Here is a 22216-nt window from a genome sequence, read left to right on the forward strand (position 1 = left end):
ACATGTGTGTAGATGAGGAATAACTCTATTTCTGGCCATTATATGACTTTATATTCTGCATTTTCATCAGTTTTTCTCTTTGCAGGCTCTATCTGTTATTTACTATTGACTCTGAGCTGGTGGGAAAATACTAACTACTAAGGTGTCTCCCATACACAGCACAGCACACAGAGAAGGATTTCTGCTCTTCACTCCTTTTAGAGCACCTAGTGAAGCAGCAGCATGACGTAAATTATACAGCAGTGCTGAGCTGTGTGAATGTGAATCAAGCTCTGATGTGGTGTTAAAGACTTGTTAGAAAGCTCAGCACAATCTTTCTGTGTCTCCCTCTGCTTATTTCCTCCTCACTCTTCCATCTCACCATCAGTGAGCTGGAACGATCTTGCTTGAGCAAGACAGATTTGAGCCGTTTTTAAGAGTGGATAAGTTCAAAAGGCCGGAGGGAGAAGAAAAATGGGACTACTAAGTGGAGAAAGAAGCAGATTTCTCTGATAAGTTACATTACAAAGTTTCTTATATTTACTTGTACTTTATTTTAATTTATGCTAAGTTTGTTGAAAATACTGGTCCCACTTAAGTGAGTGCCTATATTAATTACCAATAATGTTTTGGTGGACTGGAGACAGTGCAGGGGAAGTTGCACTCTAAATTCCTCTCTCCTACTGTCAAAACATGCAAAATCTGAGAAGAGCAAGTTGCGAGCGGTATTGTTTTTTTCTGTTTCCCAGCCTTCTAGTATCTATCGTCAGACTGGTGAAGGGCTCCTTCACAAACCTAAAAGCTGTCTCCAATCGACTTCCCTACATCATTAGCGGAAGCCGGCACGGGTCTAAGAAGTTAATATGCAGGTCAAGCCGCTGGAACGGAGAAACATTCTGCCAGCAAAGCAGTGTAGGATACCATCAGTGTGCACAGCAGAGCTATGTGCTTGCAATGTGCACACAGTTTGTTTCCGATACACTGTATTAAGCACAATCATAGTTTGGCTTTCTGCACATTGCAAAGTATGACTTGTCTTCCACAGCCTCACCTTTTAGCAGAGTTTGTCTCTTCCGCACCCAGTTTTAAACCTCTGACACAGCTATTTCAGTTAATGACATTTTTTCAATCTACATATGAAAATGATGATGATTGTCACCTGTTTGGTATAATTGGTTACTCATAGGCCAAACTGTAAGGCACTTACAGATGGCACAGTACACAGTAGTATCAAGCACTAGAATTAGGAAGGCACAGAAATGTGACATAAACCCGAATTATGGATAAATCATAGTTGTGTTTAGGATGGTGAGAGCATGCTCGGAAATATGGCGGTTGTATTATTCCACTAAGAGGTTCCTGTGGGAGAATATGCCATGACTTAGAATCATGTGTGTGCCCCATTTTTTGTGCATACAGTTAGTCATGCTCCTGACCAGAAGGTGGGGTGGAGTGGGTGTGGATGAGACCTTTTGTAATATTTCACCTAGAAAACCTCATTGTCAAATGCAGGAGAGACAACGGCCCCCGATTCCTCAGAATTCTGGAGCAAAACACTTTAAAAAGTCGAAAAAATTCAAACATTCCAAAAAAAACCTTCTTCTTTCTAAGTCGAAAAAAATTAAAAAATTCCTCCAAAAAAATTTCCTAAGTTGAAAAAATTTTGCGCAATACGAGCTCGCACAAAAATGTAGTGACTTGGGCATGTATATGGTAGTTTTGTAAGTCATGTTCACACTTTGAGTATTTGGTCAGTATTTTACATCAGTATTTGTAAGCCAAAACCAGGAGTGGGTGATAAATACTGAAGAAGTGACTGGTTTCTATTATACTTTTCCTCTGATTGTTCCACTCCTGGTTTTGGCTTACAAATTACTGATGTAAAATACGGACGAAATACTGAACGTGTGAACGTGGCCTTAGGGCACAGCTCCACTATCAGTATTTGGTCAGTATTTTACATCAGTATTTTTTCTCAGGTGTGGGAGCCAAAACCAGGTGAGTAACAATCAGAGAAAATGGAAACAAGTGCATCAATTCTGCATTTATCGCCCACTCCTGGTTTTGGCTCCCACTCCTGAGAAAAAATACTGACCAAATACTGATAGTGGGACCGGGGCCTTGAACGGAGAATGGGAAAAACTGGGGAGAGGCGACACTTGTTCATTAAATTTATGACAAGCTGTGGCGTACCTTACTCCACAAATCTTACTCCAGTCCCTGCCTGACTGGAGTAAGATTTTTAAGATACTCCTAATTCATTAAGAGTGTGCACCTCATAATGAATCAGGAGCATCTGACTCCAACATGCCTCCTTATCAAGACAGGTGTGAACAATCCCCGGTTTTGATGAATCAGAGCCAATGTGTATTGCAGTTCTGTCCAAATTTCTATGGTGGTCTCCTCTGCAAAGAATCTGTCACGATTCCACCCCTCAGTGTGTCTGGTACAGGAGCGTGCTGAAGCTGTCAGTACTTTGATTGACAGCTCCGTGTCCAGTCTGGTGCAGGGGCGTGCTGAGCTATCGCTGTTTTGATTGACAGCTCAGACATCCAATCTGAGACTGGGAGGTGCTGGCTGTCTTCAGGTGTTCATTATCCCAGGTAATTGCGCTGCTACTTAACTGAGCTGTTAGTCCTAGACCTCTGCCAGACGCACATTCAGCTTTTGTGTGATTTGTCTCTCTGTACCTTGTGTTCTGTTTGTAGATCTTTCGTAGTCTGACCTTGGACCTTGTTCTGACCAGCCATCTGTTTAACCCTTTTGCTCTGATCCGCTATCTTCCTGGTATTTTGACCTCGGACCGTTACCTGACTACGCCTTTGTCTCTTCCTTCTGTTTATGATGTACCCCCCTGGCTTTTGACCTCAGGCTCCTTGACTACGCCAACTTATGGCTTGTCCGTGAGAACTGACTCAGCGTCACAGAATCACTCAAAGATCCAATTTGTAAGACGTTTCTGTATTTATCCCTTTCAATTTTATACTTTTTTTTGCTTTCGTGTACATTTCTTTTGTTATTTAATCTTTGTTTTTTAGAAGCACTGTACATTTTTTGTACACTAAATCTAAAATGTAACACGTTTGTTCTTTGCAGCTCTAAACGTGCCCACAACCTCAAAGAGGGAAAGTATTCCTTGATTGTCTTGATTATGTTAACCGGTGAATGCCAGAGTGCAAGAAGAGAGCCTGTCAGGGGCTTGTGTTACCCAGGCGTTGTGGCAAAAATAAGTGTGAACTGGCTGTGAGGCGTCATCCTATTTCGATAGGAGAGTGGATGAGGGAGTGTGAGAAGTGTAGTCCCCCTTACACTCACACCTGAATCACGTGTGCAGTGAGTGTTGTTCATGACACTGACAAAGAAAAAAAGAACTGATCGCGTGACTCGACCATTGTGCAAAAGGGTATTTTATCTAATAGTCTTTCCTACATGCATCTTCTTATTTATTACGGTATCTTTGTTCTTCTGGATAAAGGAGAACATTGAGTCCATAGATTTTATGATGGCATCACGCAGGCTCGTGAGCTCCCGTTTCTTGCGGCCTCATAAGCTGCCATCCTGTGCGCCGTTTCTCTCGACACCACTCCGCACTGGAGCAGCTGCGCCTGGCGCTCCCTGCCCTCCTCCAGTTCCTTCCAATGCTTCTCTTCATAGGAGTCCTGTAAGAAAGAGGATTTCACTGCTAAAGATCCGCAAAAGTAGCAAATGTGTAACACCCAATAAATGTAAAATATTTACCCGCTTCTTCTAGATTCAGCAAATAGACAACATTTATTGTAGCATAAAAAGTTATACAATTTAACAATATACAGTATATATATATATTTTTATAAATTCTGTACGCTTCCAAATTGCGATTTCAATATCTCTGCTTGCTGTCGAGGTTCATTTATTACAAGTAGAGTCTTCAGCTCTTGAAAACTGTAATTAATGTATTGTTAAGTTTTTAACTTTTGATTATAAAAAAAGAATAAACTTTATTGGCTGAAATTGGAGTACCCCCTTTAGGGCTCAGGTTACTCTTCTAGGTATACGGAGACCACCTCAGCACTGAGATAACAAGATTATGGATTGCTTTTTGTGAGGTGATATTTATTCATCCCCGACCAATGTGTACAGATAATATCCAACGTTTCACCTAAATTGGCCTTTGTCAAGATTATCTGTAATGAGCGGAGGTCGGGGAAACTGGAGTGGTTAGAGTAGATGCGGGACTAGCCGCTCATTACAGATACCCTTGACAAAGGCCAATTCGGCGAAACGTTGGATATTGTCTGTACACATTGGTCGGGGATGAATAAATATCACCTCATGAAAAATCAATCTATGATCTCCTTGTTATCTCAGTGCTGAAGTTGTCTCCGTATACCATTGACAGGTATTAAAGGGCATCTGTCAGTAGGATCAACCCTCCTAAGCCGTCTATGTGGGCATGAAGGTCATAGGAAGCTGAATAAAATGATACCTTGATATCTGTGATCCGATCTTTTATTCCAGAAAAATCAGCATTTTTCTTAATATGTAAATGAGCTGTTAAGATCTATGGGTGGGACCTAGATCTGCCTGAGAATCTGCCTCCAGAGCTTACTTTAGATGAAAGGAGGAGTTACTAGTGTGAGACATGTAATGACTGACAGTCTGCTCTCAGGATCTACACAGAAACTGTAGTTTTTAGAAGGGCCCTTAAAGCTGATCACAAAGTTCTCCCAGTTGGGACACTCAGCATTCAGCTCTAATCTATGGGGAAACCTTGAAGTGAGCATTAACTTTTACTAGAGGACCACCACAGAGGAAATTAAAGTGAAATCAAAGTGAATACAGGCATAACAGAGAGGCAAGCAAATCACTGGACATTCTTGTGAAGGGATGTTCCGGCACATATAGTGCCTCTAGTATAAGAGGAACCGCCCACTCAAAAGACTGGAGGGCAAGTTACAGAGCATGAGAATTGGTATAGTTACTGGACATATTGTGCATCAAAAGCGGTTTCCAATGTATTGGTGTGAATGAGGACAATAAGGCCAATACTTTTTTACAGGTATTATGTGAAATGACTGGTACAGTGTAAGGTGGTGCCCACATGAAGCTCAGCGGCCCGGTCCCATACCGTCCTCTTACTTTGATGGCATTACGCTGGGGGTGCAGCTTTAAGGCCTCCGCCTGTCTCTCGCGCTCGGTTATTCTCTTTTCCAGTTTCCGCTGCAGTTCGGTGACTCGATCATTGTTTGCTGCGGCAGTTTTTCCAAACTGAGATTTAGACTTTTTCTCTTCCAGCCTGTCAACAAAGATAAATGAAATAAAACACATCCAGCAGATACTTCTAGAAAAAAGAGATGAGAAAGTGTATTTTTCTGCTCCTATTAAAGCAAGGTTGTATTAATGCGGTGCGGGCTCAGAAATAGCCGCACATTGTGGGGGATTCATTGTCACACTGAGCACGGACTTTACCCGGACTCCGCAGCTTTCAGTTAAGGCGGCAGCTGAAGAGGAAAATTACATTCCCCAGAACAAGCTTCCCCGGCCGCCCAGATCTGTCCGGAAAACAGTCACTCATTTTAGAGACCTCAGAGATCACTTCATGAATCAGGAGCAAATCTCTGCATTCAGGACGACTGGACGGATGGACGGATGGATGGATGGATGGATGGATGGATGGATGGATGGATGGATGGATGGATGGATGGATGGATGGACGGACGGACGGACGGACGGACGGACGGACGGATGGGAGAAATTATAGAGAGTTAAATAGATAGAAAAAGAGAGAGAAATAGAGATACAGGTGCATCTCACTAAATTAGAATATCATCAAAAAGTTAATTTATTTCAGTTCTTCAATCCAAATAGTGAAACTCCTATATTATATAGAGTCATTACACACAGAGGGATCTATTATATAGAGTCATTACACACAGAGGGATCTATTATATAGAGTCATTACACACAGAGGGATCTATTATATAGAGTCATTACACACAGAGGGATCTATTATATAGAGTCATTACACACAGAGGGATCTATTATATAGAGTCATTACACACAGAGGGATCTATTATATAGAGTCATTACACACAGAGGGATCTATTATATAGAGTCATTACACACAGAGGGATCTATCCCAAGTGTTTATTTCTGTTAGTGTTGATGATTATGGCTTACAGCCAATGAAAACACAAAAGTCATTATCTCAGTAAATTAGAATACTTTATAACAGCTTGAAAAATTATTATAAATCTGAAATGTCCTCCTGAAATGTCTGTTCAGTAAATGCCTCAATACTTGGTCGGGCTCCTTTTGCATCAATTACTGCATCAATGCGGCAATGTGGCATGGAGGCGATCAGCCTGTGGCCCTGCTGAGGTGTTATGGAAGCCCAGGTGGCTTTGATAGCAGCCTTCAGCTCGTCTGCATTGTTGGGTCTGGGGTCTCATCTTCCTCTTGACAATACAACAAATGAGAAATAAAGTAATGGAGATTTATAAAGGTTTGGGACTGCAGCGAACCACAGTGAGAGTCATTATCCACAAATGACGAAAACATGGAACAGTGGTGAACCTTCCCAGGAGTGGCCGGCCGACCAAAATTACCCCAAAAGCGCAGCAACAACTCTTCCAAGAGGTCACAAAAGACCCCACAACAACATCCAAAGAACTGCAAGCCTTACTTGCCTCAGTTAAAGTCAGTGTTCACGACTCCACCATAAGAAAGAGACTGGGCAAAAATGGCATGTATGGGAGAGTTCCTAGACGAAAACCACTGTGAGCAAAAAGAACATAAAGGCTTGTCTCATTTTTGCAAGAAAACATCTTGATGATCGCCAAGACTTTTTGGGAGAATACTCTGTGGACTGACGAGACAAAAGTTGAACTTTTAGAAAGGTGAATGTCCCTTTACATCTGGTGTAGAAGTAATACAGCATTTCAGAAAAGGAACCTCATATCAACAGTAAAATATGGTGGTGGTAGTGTGATGGTCTGCGGCTGTTTTGCTGCTTCAGGACCTGGAAGACTTGCTGTGGTAAATGGAACCATGAATTCTGCTGTCTACCAAAAACTCCTGAAGGAGAATGTCCGGCCATCTGTTTGTGACCTCAAGCTGAAGCGCACTTGGGTTATGCAGCAGAACAATGATCCAAAACACACCAGCAAGTCCACCTCTGAATGGCTTAAGAAAAACAAAATTAAAGACTTTGTCGTGGCCTAGTCAAATCCTGACCTTAATCAGATTGAGATACTGTGGCATGACCTTAAAAAATGCTCGGAAACCCTCCAATTGTTATGATAGGCTACAAGCACTAAGGAAAGACAGAAGATCTGTCCCTACAATAGAACTAAGCTAGATCCCTACGATGTAACGGGGAACCTGATCCTGCGATCAGACCCGCTAAAGTCCTCAGCTAGTCTGAACGAAGACCTATAGATGTGAGGGAGGGATCCCTACAAGCACTAGGGACTGGGAGAAAGATGGACACCTCCTAACAGAAATAGTAGCAGTAAAAAGACAAACAGACAACATAGAACATAAAGGTCAAAAGACCTAGCTAAACTGACTGAGAAAGGTTACAAAGCACCTGGCTAGCTTAAGAGTAGAAATTACAATGAAGTCCAGCATGGCCAGAAGGGCGGAGCAGGATTAAATAGGCAAAAAGGTAATGAGACCAGCAAAATAGAAAAAACCTAACAGGAGAGTTCTAACACCAATGTGGCTGAATTACAACTATTTTGTAAAGATAAGTGGCCAAAATTCCTCCAGAGCATTGTAAAAGACTCATTGCCAGTTATCGCAGACGCTTAATTGCCGCTGTTGCTGCCAAGGGTGGCCCAACCAGTTATTAGGTTTAGGGGTAATCACTTTTTCACACAGTGCCCTGTATGTTTGGATTTCTTTTTCCTTTAATAATAAAGACCTTCATTGTCTAATATTTAAATTTGCTTTGTGATCTGAAACATTGAAGTGTGACAAACATGCAAAAGAATAAGAAATCAGGAAGGGGGAAAACACTTTTTCACACCACTGTATAATATCATGGCTTAGATCTATGAAGGGAAGGGGGGTTGTCCATGCGATTGCAGACTCGTTAGGGGCTGATGAGGCTAATACAGAGATAGGAAATTCCAGGCACATTGACTACAGGAAGACGTCTGGTTTGGGCATGGTGCTGCAGTAATGCCCTGGTGCCAGGGTTGCCAACTGTCTAGAAATTCCAGGGCAGTCCGTAAAAATAGGGCACTTTTATGACATGTTCGTAAAAAAAGGTAAGACGTCCATGATTTTTTGGAAACTGAAGAAACCTATACAGATTATGTTGACTGTAATTATCATCACTTTAAAGTTCACAGTGACTGCAGCCGATCTCTTCTGGGCGGCAGACATGTATCACTTATCAACACAATGATTTATTGTGGTTTTCCAATGTGTCCGTAAAAAATATTATTTGTCAGTGATTGTTTCGTAAACTGTCCAGATAAAAGTGGGTGAAATAAATATTGAACAAGTCACCAATTTTTTTAAGTAAATATATTTCTAAAGGTGCTATTAACATGAAATGCTCACCAGATGTCGGAAACAACCCATCCAATCCACACATTATGTGTAATAATGAGAAATGACACAGGGAAAAAGTATTGAACACACTTGCTGAAATTTAGTTAATACTTCGTACAAAAGCCTTTGTTGGTGATGACAGCTTCAAGACGCTTCCTGTATAGAGAAACTAGACGCAGGCATTGCTCAGGTGTGATTTTGGCCCATTTTTCCACACAAACACTCTTAAAATCCTGAAGGCCCCACAGGCTCCTTCTATGAACTCTGAGCTTTAACGCTTATTTCACCCACTCATACAGATACACTCCTTAACAATAAAATTGTAAAACAAAGGTAAAAGGTGTGGAATGAACGAAATCACAGGATGGAGACACGTTACTGATCTGCAAATGATGAATGGAAATAATATTTTCAAATATGAACGCCTCGTCTGCTATCAATGAGGTTATTAATAGTCATCTAAGGAATATTCTGTAACGCTGAATGCACTTGGGCAAATCATCAAAATCCGCTGCTGGCAGCTCCTGTGCAATTGCCGACCAATGATGTCCCAGATGTGCTCAATGGGAGACAAGTCCGAAAATGTGCAGGCCATGGGAGCATGCATAAGAGAGCTCTGCTACTGGAAGTGGAAAAGAAGAACAAAGACAAAAAAATCTAAATAATAAAAATATGGGAGGAAGAGAAACCAATCACAAACTAAAATGTTTTTATACAAATGCACAAAGCATGGGCAACAAACAAGGAGAATTGGAACTACTAATGCAGGAAAAGGAATATGATGTCATTGGAATCACTGAAACTTGGTGGGACGATACACATGATTGGAATAAAAGGCTAAAAGGATACAACTTATTTGCAAGAAACAGACTTGATAAACGAGGAGGAGGTGTCGCATTGTATGTTAGAAAAGCGTATATCTGCACAGAGATTGAAGCTTCAGAGACTGGGAGTTCTGTGGAAACTGTTTGGGTAAGAATACAAGGAGAGAACAACGGAAAGGACACCATTGTAGGCATTTACTACAGGCCACCTGGGCAAGCTGAAGATATGGATGAACTCTTTATGTATCAAATGACCAAGTTCTCCAAAAAATATGACGTAGTGGTCATGGGAGATTTCAACTATCCAGACACTTGTTGGGAATCTCTCTCAAGTAAAACTAACAGGTCAAGCAAATTCTTATCCTCTCTTGCTGACAACTTTATCTTCCAAAAGGTAGGGGAGAAAACAAGGGGATCTGCTACTTTGGATCTAATCCTTATAAACAGGGAGGAAATGGTTGAGGAGGTAAAGGTGGCTGGGACCCTAGGAGGCAGCGATCATGCTATTATAGAATTTTGGATAACTAGAGGAGGAAGACATGTGAAGACTCAAACTTCAAGGTTAGATTTTAGAAAGGCAGATTTTAAGAGACTCAGAAAGAGAATAGGAGGGATCCAATGGCTGGATGTCCTTAAGGATAAAAATGTCCAGGAAGGATGGGAAATTTTTAAAAATGAGATTCTCAAAGCACAATCGTTAACAATCCCAAAAAGTAGGAAGAATGGGAAGCATTTAAGGAAACCAGGATGGATGAACACAGAACTTAAACACATGCTAAAAAGAAAGAAAGAAATGTTTATTAAATGGAAAGAGGGAGGCATATCTAAAGAAGATTATAATGCAGTCTGCAGATCCTGCAGGGCACGTATCAGATTAGCTAAAGCTGACAATGAATTAAGGCTTGCAAGAGAAGTCAAAAGCAATAAAAAAGGATTTTGGGGGTATGTCAAAAGTAAAAGAAAAGTCAAAGATGCTATAGGATTTTTACAGGATGAAAATGGAGAAATGGTAAGAGAGGATGTTGAGAAGGCCGAACTTTTTAATTCCTATTTTGCATCTATTTTCTCTCAGAAAGAAAATGTAACATCAACTGATCTTCACTGTCCTTTTAAAGGAATAGAGGAATCCAAGTTATCAGTAAACAGAAAGATTGTGAGGGAATATTTAGCTAACATAAATGAGTTCAAGTCTCCAGGTCCAGATGAATTACACCCCAGAGTACTGAAGGAGATCGTAGAAGAAATTTTAGAACCACTCTCCATAATCTTTGAAAATTCTTGGAGAACAGGAGAAGTCCCAGAAGACTGGAGAAGAGCAAATGTTGTTCCTATCTTCAAAAAGGGGAAGAAGGTGGACCCAGGGAACTATAGGCCGGTGAGTCTGACTTCTATACCAGGAAAGATCTTTGAACAAATTATTAAACAACATGTATGTAAGTACATGGATAAGAATGAAGTGATTAACCAGAGTCAGCATGGGTTTGTAACTAACAAGTCATGTCAGACTAACTTAATTTCCTTCTATGACAGAATCACTGACTGGGTGGATCAGGGAAATGCTGTAGATATAGTATATCTTGACTTCAGCAAAGCATTTGACAAAGTATCTCACACCATCCTTATTGAAAAAATGACCAAGTATGCAATGGACCAGGCAACTGTTAGGTGGATTCATAACTGGCTTAGTGATCGGACTCAAAGGGTGGTTGTAAATGGCTTCACATCCAGCTGGATGAATGTCTCAAGTGGGGTACCACAGGGCTCCGTCCTGGGACCTGTATTGTTCAACATCTTTATCAATGATTTAGATGAAGGAATTGAGGGTAAACTGATTAAATTTGCTGATGACACAAAGCTAGGAGGGATAGCTAATACTAGAGAAGAGAGAGAGAGGATTCAAAAAGACCTAAATAAACTGGAGCAGTGGGCAGCAACCAACAGAATGGTTTTTAACAGGGAAAAATGCAAAGTACTACATCTGGGCAATAAAAATGAAAAAAGCATATACAGAATGGGAGGAATAGAGCTAAGCAACAGTACATGTGAAAAAGACTTAGGTATACTAATAGATCATAGACTGAACATGAGTCAACAGTGTGATGCAGCAGCAAAAAAGGCAAATACAATTCTGGGATGTATTAACAGAAGCATACAGTCTAGATCACGTGAAGTCATTATCGGTCTTTACTCCTCTTTGGTCAGACCTCATCTGGAATACTGTGTACAGTTTTGGGCACCACATTTTAAAAAAGACATAGACAAACTGGAGCAAGTTCAGAGAAGAGCGACCAGAATGGTGACTGGTCTGCAAACCATGTCCTATGAGGAACGGTTGCAGGATTTGGGAATGTTTAGCTTGCAAAAAAGAAGACTGAGAGGAGACTTAATAGCTGTCTACAAATATGTCAAGGGCTGTCACATTGTAGAAGGATCATCTTTATTCTCATTTGCACAAGGAAAGACTAGAAGCAATGGGATGAAACTAAATGGGAGGAGACACAGATTAGATATTAGAAAAAACTTTTTGACAGTTAGGGTGATTAATGAGTGGAACAGGCTGCCACGAGAGGTGGTGAGTTCCCCTTCAATGGACGTCTTCAAACAGAGGCTGGACAGACATCTGTCTGAGATGATCTAGTGAATCCTGCTTTGAGCAGGGGGTTGGACCAGATGACCCAGGAGGTCCCTTCCAACTCTACCATTCTATGATTCTATGATTCTATGATTCTATAAGCCACGCAGGCTGCTCTCGGTAACACGAGCAACATGTGGCCTGGAGTTGATTGTTGAAAAATGGCTTCTGGAACACTATGGAGATGGTAGTACCACTGGCTCCACAATTGATCCATTCTGTACGGCAAGAGAAAATGGACAACACATACTGAGCCTAAGGCAGCACACAGCACACAAACCATTAGAAGGCAATTGGATGACATTGAGCTGTGAGCCACATATCCAGCCACAGGGGTCCATTGACCTCACACCACCACTGTCAAAGGCCATCATTCTGCAGAACTAGAGGAAATGGAGGCTGGAATGGAATGATGGGTCTCGCTTTTGATTTGGACACAATGATAGCGGGAGACAGTTCTGGAGACCACCTGATGGAATGTGTATTCATCCTGTGATGGAAAGGAAAGAGTAGGCAGCAACCCCTAAATTATAGTGAAAAAAGAGGGTTTTTCTAGACCGACATCAATACTATGTGACATTTAAGCTCATCAAAACATACTCAACCTTTGTCTACAACTTATGGAGCGCTGCCTACTTTTCTATTTTTTAATCAATTGAAAGGTTGATTGTCTGTACCTATCTTTTTCTACTGTTTTTTAGACTAATAGACAGATGATACATACAGTAAGGAAAATAAGTATTTGATACACTGCCAATTATGCAAGTTTTCCCACCTCCAAAGAATGGAGAGGTCTTCAAGCAAGTCAGGGAAAAAGCTGTTTAGAAATACAAGTAGAGGGGAAGATTGATGGTGCAAAATACAGGGATATTCTTGAGCAAAATCTGTTTCAGTCTGTCCGTGATTTGAGACTGGGACGGAGGTTCACCTTCCAACAAGACAACGACCCAAAGCATACTGCTAAAGCAACACTCGAGTGGTTTAAGGGAAACGTGTAAATGTTTTGGAGAGGCCTAGTCAAAGCCCAGACCTTAATCCAAATGATTGCTGTTCACCAGAGGAAACCATCTGACTTGAAGGAGCTGGAGCAGTTTTGCCTTGAGGAATGGGCAAAAATCCCAGTGGCCAGATGTAGAAAGCTCATAGAGACTTATCCAAAGCGACATGCAGCTGGCTGTAATTGCTGCAAAAGGAGGCTCTACAAAGCACTGACTTTAGGAGGTTGAAGAGTTCTGCACACTGAAGTCTTCAGTTATTTTGTCCTATTTGTTGTTTGCTTCACAATAAAAAGAAAACCAAATGTTCACAGTTGTAGGCATGTTCTTTACATGAACTGATGCAAACCCTCAAAAAAAGAAGTGAAATTCCAGGTTGTGTGGTAGCAAAACATAAAAATTGCCAAGGGGATGAATACTTTCTCAAGCCACTGTAGATAACCAGAGTAGAGACTTGTGGGGATCCAGAGCAAAGAAATTAAAAGTTGAGAATGGGATTTTTGTTTGTTTTTATATAATAACATTTCTTGTCTCTCTCCAAACTTTTTTGTAAACCACTTTGGCAACTTTCTAATAGATTACAGTAATGGTATAAATGCCATCTTCATTGCGGGTAATGTGCTGTCAAGAAATGGAACAGGCAGCGAGCTCTGGACCCTGCATCCTTTGTGGCCCCCTCCGATATATGAATGCCCCTGACTTTGCACTTTAATGGTTTATGTGGCGCGTGTATGGGGAAAGTCCTAGTTTACGCTGCCGCAGCCTTACTGGAGCACCACAGATCCCTGTTTTTTCCGTCCCGGTGTCGCCGTCGTTTTACCTCTGCACTATGGAGCCTCTTGCAGCTGCGATATGTAAATCTCTACAGCTTGAACGGTATTTATTAGCGCAGCTGTACCGTGTCTGCATGTAAATGAGCTGTCGAGAAAACGAGCTAATTATGCCGCCACCGCTGCTACATAAATCAGGTAATCGGGTGATTTTTACGGGATATTTTAAAATTAGCTGTTTTTTTTTTTTTTTTTTTTTTAAGAAAACCTTTCACCATAAGTAACGCACTTAGCAATTTACCACCTGAAGATTTGGGTCACTGCCACCTCCCGGCATGCAAGCGGTAATTACATATCCTTCATTATTGCTCCGTATTAAATAAAACATGAGGAAAAAATCAACAAACATAGAATAATATGGAGCATACATAGGGATCTGTGTGTGTACACTCCTCTATACAGCATATCCAGCCAGATCCCAGTGTGTATAGAATATTGTGTCGTTTCATTATTTTCTGGTTAAGATGGAATGTGAAGGCTGCAGCCAATCAATGGCTAGTGACTGGCTGCAGCAGTCACATGAAGTCCTCCACTGCAAGAGGAGAGCAGGTGCTGGTAGGTGAGTATATGTTTCTCTTAATACCCCTATGGGTCTTTTTTTATTATTACAAAATATAGGATACATGTAAAGTTTTGATAGTTTTTTACAGAATTTTTTGGGGGCATGAAAAATGGCAATTCTGAAGTTTAGAACTTTTATTTTTTGCTTTACAGCATATAACGTAGAGGTTACATAATTCAATATTTTGGTAGATCGGACTCTTGCACAATTGTTAATACCAAATATGTCATAAAATATACTTTTTTTACATTTTTCAAATCTCTATTTTTATAATGGCAAAGGGGGGAAATCAAACTATTACGTTTTTGCTTTTTAAAAAGCTTTTTTTTACTGTCTTTTGTCATTTCTGATTAGGAAGCTTGAATCTGCTGATTTCTATTCCTCCTACTTGGTTTCTGGCATCTTTGGTAGTCGACTACTATGAGGCCCCCTTCACATGTCAGAGTCTTCAGTACGTGTGGTGACAGTTTCCACACGTACTGGAGACACTGACGCACGTAGACCCATTCAAATCAATGGATCTGTGCACATGTCAGTGTGTTTCCACGGACCCTGTGTCCGCGGGCAAAACACGCTGACATGTCTGTTTTTTGCATGCAGCACGGGCGGCAAAACGTTGAGAACACGTGCACACTGATGACACATGGATGACATCTGTGTTTCATCAGTGTGACACGTACCATCGCCTGGGAAAAAGAGGTACAGTTAGCGCCGGGTGGAGGCAAGTCTCATCATTGTCCACTGCGTGCACTGAGATCTGCGTGAGCAGGGGACAATGTTGAGAGTTGTATTCAGCCCCCGCTATCTACATGCAGTGTAAAATGAAGAATAAAATAAAAAACACATTATACTCACCTTAACACCTAATCCCCTGAAGCCATTGTCCCCTGTAAAAAAATAAATAAAAAAACAATATCCCTCACCTGTCCGAAGTGTAAAGAATCCATAGTGTCCCACGACTAATCCATCTGTGCGACATTTGCTCATCAGCATGAGGCGACTGCTCATGCTGAAGAGCAGGGGAGAATGACTCGATGCAGCAAGCGTGGGCCCTTGATCTGCAGTGACCTCACTGAGTTCACCGCAGTTCAGGGGTCCGCTCACTGAATCGAGTCATTTTCCACTGCTCTTCAGCATAAGCAGTCGCCTCAAGCCACCGCACATGCTGATGAAGAAATGTCGCACAGATGGATTACGGCGTGGGACACTAAGGATTCTTTACACTTCAGAGAGGTGAGGGATATTTTTTTTTATTTTTGTTTGTTTTACAGGGGACAATGGCTTCAGTGGATTAGGTGTTAAGGTGAGTATAATGTGTTTTTTATTTTATTTTTCATTTTACACTGGATGTAGAAAGTGGGGGCTGAATACAACTTTCAACATTGTCCCCTGCTAATGCTGATTTCAGCACAAGCAGGGGATAATGATGAGACTGGCCTCCAGCACTCGGGAACAGTGTGAACAGTACCGCTGTTTCCCAGGCGCCAGTAAGTGTGATACTGATGCAGCACACGAGCTGCACACAGTTACCACACAGGTACACGGATATCTCTGGTATTGGTTTTTCCAGTATCGGTAATATCAGGACGTGTGAAGGAGGCCTGAGAGCATGCTGTTCTTTTCATGGTTCAGAGACATAGGTAAGTAAGTCTAGACCTGCAAGGTGTAAAACCGTGTCACTTAATTCCCAGGTTGGGAATTAAGGGCCTTCCCCCATTTTTGATGGTCAGCGCTTGGACTTGTCAGTTTTGTGTCTGTGTCTTGGTATCTAATGATAAAAGGAGGAAGATGTTCAGAAGTTACCGGCTGACTAGGATTCATTTGGGCATCCATTTGTTAGATGAGGTTCAATGTGGATAAATGTAAAGTTATGCACGTGGGTACTAATAGTATGCAGACATCATATGTTCTATGGGGGGTAAAACTAGGTGAGTCACTTGTAGAGAAGGATCTGGGTATACTTGTAAATGACAGACTAAATAACAGCGCGATGTCAATCAGCGGCTTCTGAAGCCAGCAGGGTATTGTCATGTAGTAAAAGAGGCAGGGATGTAATATTTCCACTTCACAAAGAGCTAATACGACCTCATCTGGAATACGCAGTTCAGTTCTGGGTACCAGCTCAAAGAAAGAAAAACCTGCAGCTAGAAAAGGTACAAAGAAGAGCCACAAAACTGATAAGGGGCATGGAGGGTCTTAGTTATTAGGAAAGATCTATTTAGTCTTCAGAAGAGACGTCTACGGGAAACATTGTACAAGTGCATAAATGGCTCGTACAAAAGATGGTCAAAAGCTTTTTCATGTAAAATCCCTCAAAAGTTAATGGGACGCTCCCTCCGTCTGAAGTAAGGAAGGTTCAATCTCCAGAGGACACAAGGCTTCTATTCCATGAGAACTATTCATCTCTAGAACAGCCGATATCAGGAGCCGGTCACAGCAAGAACCTTTATGGTTTAAAAAAAAAGCTTAGATGCTTTTATAGAAGAAAATCACATACAGTGGAAACCAGAAGTTTACATACACGATATAAAAAGACACATATTTATTTATTTTACTCACTTATATAGCGCCATTAACTCCACGGCACATCACAGACAATATCGGCACTGTCCCCATTGGGGGCTCACAATCTAAATTATGGTCAGTCCAGAATTCTTTAAAGGCTTAGTCTATGTAAACTTTTGACTTTGCAGTAAGTAATAGAAATGCCTTTAAAAATTTTCGCTCTCTCATTCTGGCATTTGTCAAATATTAAAAATTATGGTAATCCTAATTGACCTAAAACGGGAAAGGTTTATTCTGATTTCAAGTCAACTGTAAATGCTTACATACATGTGTAAAGCTCTTGATCAACACTCGGGATCAGACTGGATCATGCATTATGGTTGTATCTATAGCCCTTTACCTTTATTCTTTCCCTTGCTTCGGTTGAACTTGATGGACATCTGTCTTTCTACTGGACTAACTAAGTAATTATGAAGGGAGGTGTCGATTAACAGGTGTGATCCTTATAAAGGATAGACGCTATTGTGTAGTATCTACCAGAATGGAGAGAATAGAGCTAGGCGCGGGAAACGAGGAGCATTGGAGCTTTAGATAAGGTTTTTATTAGTGCCAAGGCAGTTCGGCGCCGGACCCATGCCTTTCTCAAGGTCAAAAAAACATCTACAGAATGGGAGGAATAGAACTAAGCAACAGTACGTGTAAAAAAGACTTGAGTATACTAATAGATCACAGACTGCACATGAGTCAACAGTATGATGCAGCAGCAACAAAAGCAAACACAGTTCTGGGATGTATTAAGAGATGCCTAGAGTCTAGCTCAAGAAGTAATTAACCCCCTCTAGTCCTCCTTGGTCAGACCCCATCTGGAATACTGTGACCAGTTCTGGGCACCACATTTTAAAAAAGACATCGAAAAACTGGACAAGACAAGAACTGGACAGTTCAGACAATAGCTACCAGGATGGTGACCCGTCTGCAAACTATGTCCTACGAGGAACGGTTAAAGGATCTAGGAATGTTTAGCTTGCAAAAAAGAAGGCTAAGAGGAGACTTAATAGCTTTCTACAAATATCGGACGATACATCACAGTGTAGAGGGATCATCCTTATTCTCATTTGTATATGGAAATACGAGAAGCAATGGAATGAAACTGAAAGGGAGAAGATACAGATTAGATATTAGAAAAACTTTTTGACAGTGGGGGTGATCAATGAGTAAAACTGGCTTCTATGAGAGGTGGTGAGTTCTCCTTAAATGGAAGTCTTCAAACAGAGCCTGGATGGACAACTGTCTGAGATGGTTTAGTGAATCCTGCATTGAGCAGGGGGTTGGACAACTCTAACATTCCATGATTCTATAAGTGACTGTTTAGGATCAAGCTCCAAACCTGATTTCCACATGCCCAGTGTCTCAAAAAAGTAGCATTTATCGCAGAAATCACAATGATGGACACCGCACTGACCTGAGGAGAGCGGCTTTGCCTTGGGCAGCTCTGTGGAGAGAGATCTGCTCCAAAGTGTCCAAAAGATGCTGCTGTTTTGTCTGCTTTTCCTCAAGGATCTGGTCTCTCTTTTCTTCCTCAGCTTTTCTCTGAGCTTCTTTTAGTAAAGCCAGACGTTCCCAGAGCTCCACTACTGACATCTCACAGTTCAGTCCATGCCCCGCGGTCTGAAGAGCAGAGTAACCCACAGAGCAATATCTTAGTGTCCATGAACAGCCAGATCCTTATGTGTGAGCCATGCAAACAATATAAAAATCTCACAATTGTGATTGGTTGGCAAGATTTTTTGCTACTCGAGGCAAACCCTAATCCTGTGAATAATACCCTTAAGAAGGCCTATCGGCATACCACACATCTAGGATTGCAGTGCACTCACCTGTGTTAGATCCACAAACTTTTGTCTAATGATTGGCACTGACTCCATGGCTCGTATCTCACAGATCAGCTCAAATTTCTTCCTCAGCTCCTCCTGTGCCTCCTCTAAGGCCTGGCGTAACAGCTCCCTACTCTCCTCCGCTACTTCTTGTACTAGAGAGGGATAAAACCAGGTCGTAGTAACAGATAGTGGTCCCCAAGAAGACGACATGACAAAAGAATAGCGTAGCGTTAACGTTTCATTGACGGCTATCCTTCCCGACTCTGCTATGCAAGAGCACGATCAGACCGTGGAATGTGTTCTCAATGGCTGGCTTTGCTCTTTTGTATATAAGCGCCTGCAGTTTATTGCTGTATGTATCTGAACACTCCCATTAAGGCAGAAGTTCTTGCTGATTCTCCTGAGCACCCAGCTCCTGGCACACATACCACGGACACCTCATGGAGGGAGACGTCTTCGGTAAAGGTAACACCTCTGGGTAGACTTTCTTTTACTTTACTGTCTAAAGCGAGACTGAAGTTATGACCCAATTCTTCTATTATCACATACCTATTTGCTGCTTGTATTTCTGGAGCTTCAATCTTGCCTGTTTAGGGTTTTTGTGTCCCTCAGACACTTGCTCCACCAGGTCCCTCATCTCCTTCTCTTCTTGCAGACGTTTCTCGGCGTATTCCCGCATCAGCTTCGCCGTCTAAAGACCAAACAACCAGATGATTATAAAAATTGCAAAGTGACGATAATCTTATGATGCATAAGCCTGGAGCTCCTCCGTCTACGTCTGCAGGCTTCACTTGAGAGTAAAGGTCCCCATACACATTAGATGGGTGTTGCTCTCAGAACTTCCTCGGCCAAGTGCTCCTGTGCTTTCTATGCCAGACTCCTCGAGTGGTGTCCCATCTCCACGCAGGACAAAAGGGTCGGTCACTGGGATCCAATATTCCAATCTTCAATCTAATAGTCCTTTAGGTGGGACATCTTCGCGGTGTGCAGGGTGACAGGTGAGACATGTGGCGGAGAGGTGAGATGGACAACGACCGTTTCGCAACCTTCTGGTTCTTCTACAGGTCCAAGGTCCCGTAGAAGCACCAGAAGGTTGCGAAACGGCCTTAGTCCATCTCACCTCTCCCCTGTCTCCCCTATCACCTTGCACACCGCGACGATGTCCCACCTAAAGGAATAATGGACTATTAGATTGAAGATTCGCTGAGTGCTGCCTTTCTTTGCTCTTCATTCGAATTCATTTGCACTTGGCTTGTTGCACCACCAAAAGAATCTAAGAGCACCTTCACACATGGTAATTTCTGCGGATTGCACATGGTGTGGTGCCGAAATAGTTCTCTAACCCAGAACAATATTCCAATCTTTTCCTTCCCCGACATCTTCCATCAAGGGAGAGTCAGGAAGTTTTCACACACATTAGGGCTCGTTTACACGTCCGATTTTCTCGTACGAGTGCTGGGAATATTTTTCATGGATAGCACTTGTACCCATGGTATTCTATGGGGCTGTGTACATGTCTGACTTTTTCCTCGGACCGAGAGGTCCACAAAAAATTATCTGAGACATGTCAGATTTTGATCAAAATCGGCAATGCAAGTCTACACGTCCATGAAAAACAACAGACCGTACTCGGGTGACATCCAAGTGCGATCCGAATTACAGGGATTGTCAGAAAGGAGTAGGTGAAAAAGTTTTTCTTTTTTCTCTCCACGTATGAAAAAAATGATGACACTTGGATCAAACTCTGATCAGAGTAATTGGTCCGTTTTTCTCCTACGTGGAAAATAGTGACGTCTGAATGAGGCCTTAGACTGTCAGCCGATCCTGATAATATCGCTGGGTTCAGCGAACGTCAGTCTAATGTGTATGGGGCCTTAATCACAAGACAGGTAAGGGGATGATCCCCCTCTTTCTATTAAAAAAAACATGCTCAGCAGACTTAAGTACTGTATATGTTTGTGCCGGGCTATTGAGATATTTGTCTGACGAAAGAATGTTGGGCGACGGCTGTCCGATAAGAGAGTCATTCCCATCTTCATAAATTGAGTATTGCTCTTGTAAAAACAAGCGATTCTGCAATTTATTGCTTAAAATTTGCAGCCGTTCTTGAGACATTAAAATGTTTCTTTTGTTTAGCGCTCGTTGCCTTGGAGACCGACCACCGCTGAAGTCTAGCTTGTAAGTACTGCAACTGAAGCCGGCCGGGATTAGGAGGTAACAGCGCTCTCCAGCGATCCCGGCCAGCTTCAAAGCAGCGCTCTCCAGCGATCCTGACCAGCTTCAAAGCAGACATCTCCAGCGATCCAGGCCAGCTTCAAAGTAGCGCTTACAAGTCTGATAGATAAGAGCTTGTATGTACTGCACATGTTCTCTTGTCTAGCAGCGGTGGTCGGTCTCCAAGGCGATGAGCTGAAAACAAAAGTGTTGATATCTCAAAAGCGGTTGAAGATTTTAACAAGTGGTGAATTGTAAACTTGCTTGTATTTACAAGCTCTTTCTGAGAATATAGCCATTTATGAGGATGGTAATAACCCTTTAACAAAGCCCCTGACAGAGACAGTCTACAGATTAATAGCTGGAGTTTTGTAAGGAGACAGAATTTATGATTTCACTTTATCGCCAGTGACAAAATAAGGTTTCATTTTTCTGTTACCCCTATATTCACATATGCCCCCCCGACATCTTCCTTTATTGTTGCGGTAAACCCCTAATGGATTAACAATTGAGACCGGCGGGTTACGATCGCCTGGGTTTTATTCATTTCTCGCTGTCACACTTGAAGTGAGGCTGTTTGTCTAGGAAATTAGAATAAGGATTAATGTCGGGTGGATAAAGGCAACAGATACAGATAAGTGAATCCTTCCTGCTTGGATGGTTCGGAGTAATTCGAGTCTGCGTGGCGGCGCTGCCAATGCCTCAGCGCTGACAGTAGCTTTACAAATCTGCCCGCTTCCACCTCTCACCTCCTCTTTCTTCATTAGGACCTTTTTCTTGTTCTCCTGGATGAGGTTCTGCCGCGCCAGCACAGCTTCCTCACGGCTCAGTTTTCCTTCCAGACGCCGGCACTCTATATCGGCTAGTTGCCTTTCCAGGTCCTTTGCCAACATTTGCCGCTGCCATTCTAGAAACTCACTCGGATCCCGGGCGCCATCAATCAGCTTCTCTATTCTGGAAAGTGTAACGCAAATTAACAGAAACTGTTGGGAATATGCAACGACAAAGGCAGCGACTGTGTCAGGAGTTGCCAAACTAGGCAGCTGCCTAAGGCTCCCTATCCACTAAGGGGTCTGCGGAGCACAGAACCAACCAGAGGCAAACTGTACCTAACATTTGCCACCTTCTTCTACCTTAGATCGCCAGAGAATTTAGCTTAGATCACCAGGGTTTTATTTTTTAGAAAGCGGTCATGTGTGGACATTAGGAATAACATTATTTCTGGCCACTATATGACTTATATCAGCAGATATC

General features: G+C 42.1%; 1 protein-coding gene across 3 annotated transcripts in view; it reads right to left on the minus strand.

Annotated features, from left to right (window-relative positions):
- Window positions 1-3374: 3374 nt before the first annotated feature.
- LOC141162570 (cilia- and flagella-associated protein 99-like) overlaps window positions 3375-22216 on the minus strand; it is an 82868-nt gene continuing 64026 nt past the window's right edge. For 2 of the 3 annotated variants that reach the window (XM_073648813.1, XM_073648805.1), the window contains 6 exons: window positions 21712-21916; window positions 19298-19439; window positions 18749-18900; window positions 18334-18539; window positions 5098-5254; window positions 3375-3638 (listed from right to left, as the gene is read on the minus strand). In XM_073648813.1, the coding sequence (XP_073504914.1) occupies window positions 3477-3638; window positions 5098-5254; window positions 18334-18539; window positions 18749-18900; window positions 19298-19439; window positions 21712-21916 (1024 nt within the window). In that variant the 3' untranslated portion in view covers window positions 3375-3476. Of the gene's footprint in view, window positions 3639-3831; window positions 3901-5097; window positions 5255-18333; window positions 18540-18748; window positions 18901-19297; window positions 19440-21711; window positions 21917-22216 lie in introns of those variants that run through there. The other variant, XM_073648823.1, reaches the window with a different exon arrangement.

The sequence above is a fragment of the Phyllobates terribilis genome, unplaced genomic scaffold, assembly GCF_046119375.1.
Source record: "Phyllobates terribilis strain yellow unplaced genomic scaffold, ASM4611937v1 Scaffold_1__5_contigs__length_1240528914, whole genome shotgun sequence".
Lineage (NCBI taxonomy): Eukaryota > Metazoa > Chordata > Amphibia > Anura > Dendrobatidae > Phyllobates > Phyllobates terribilis.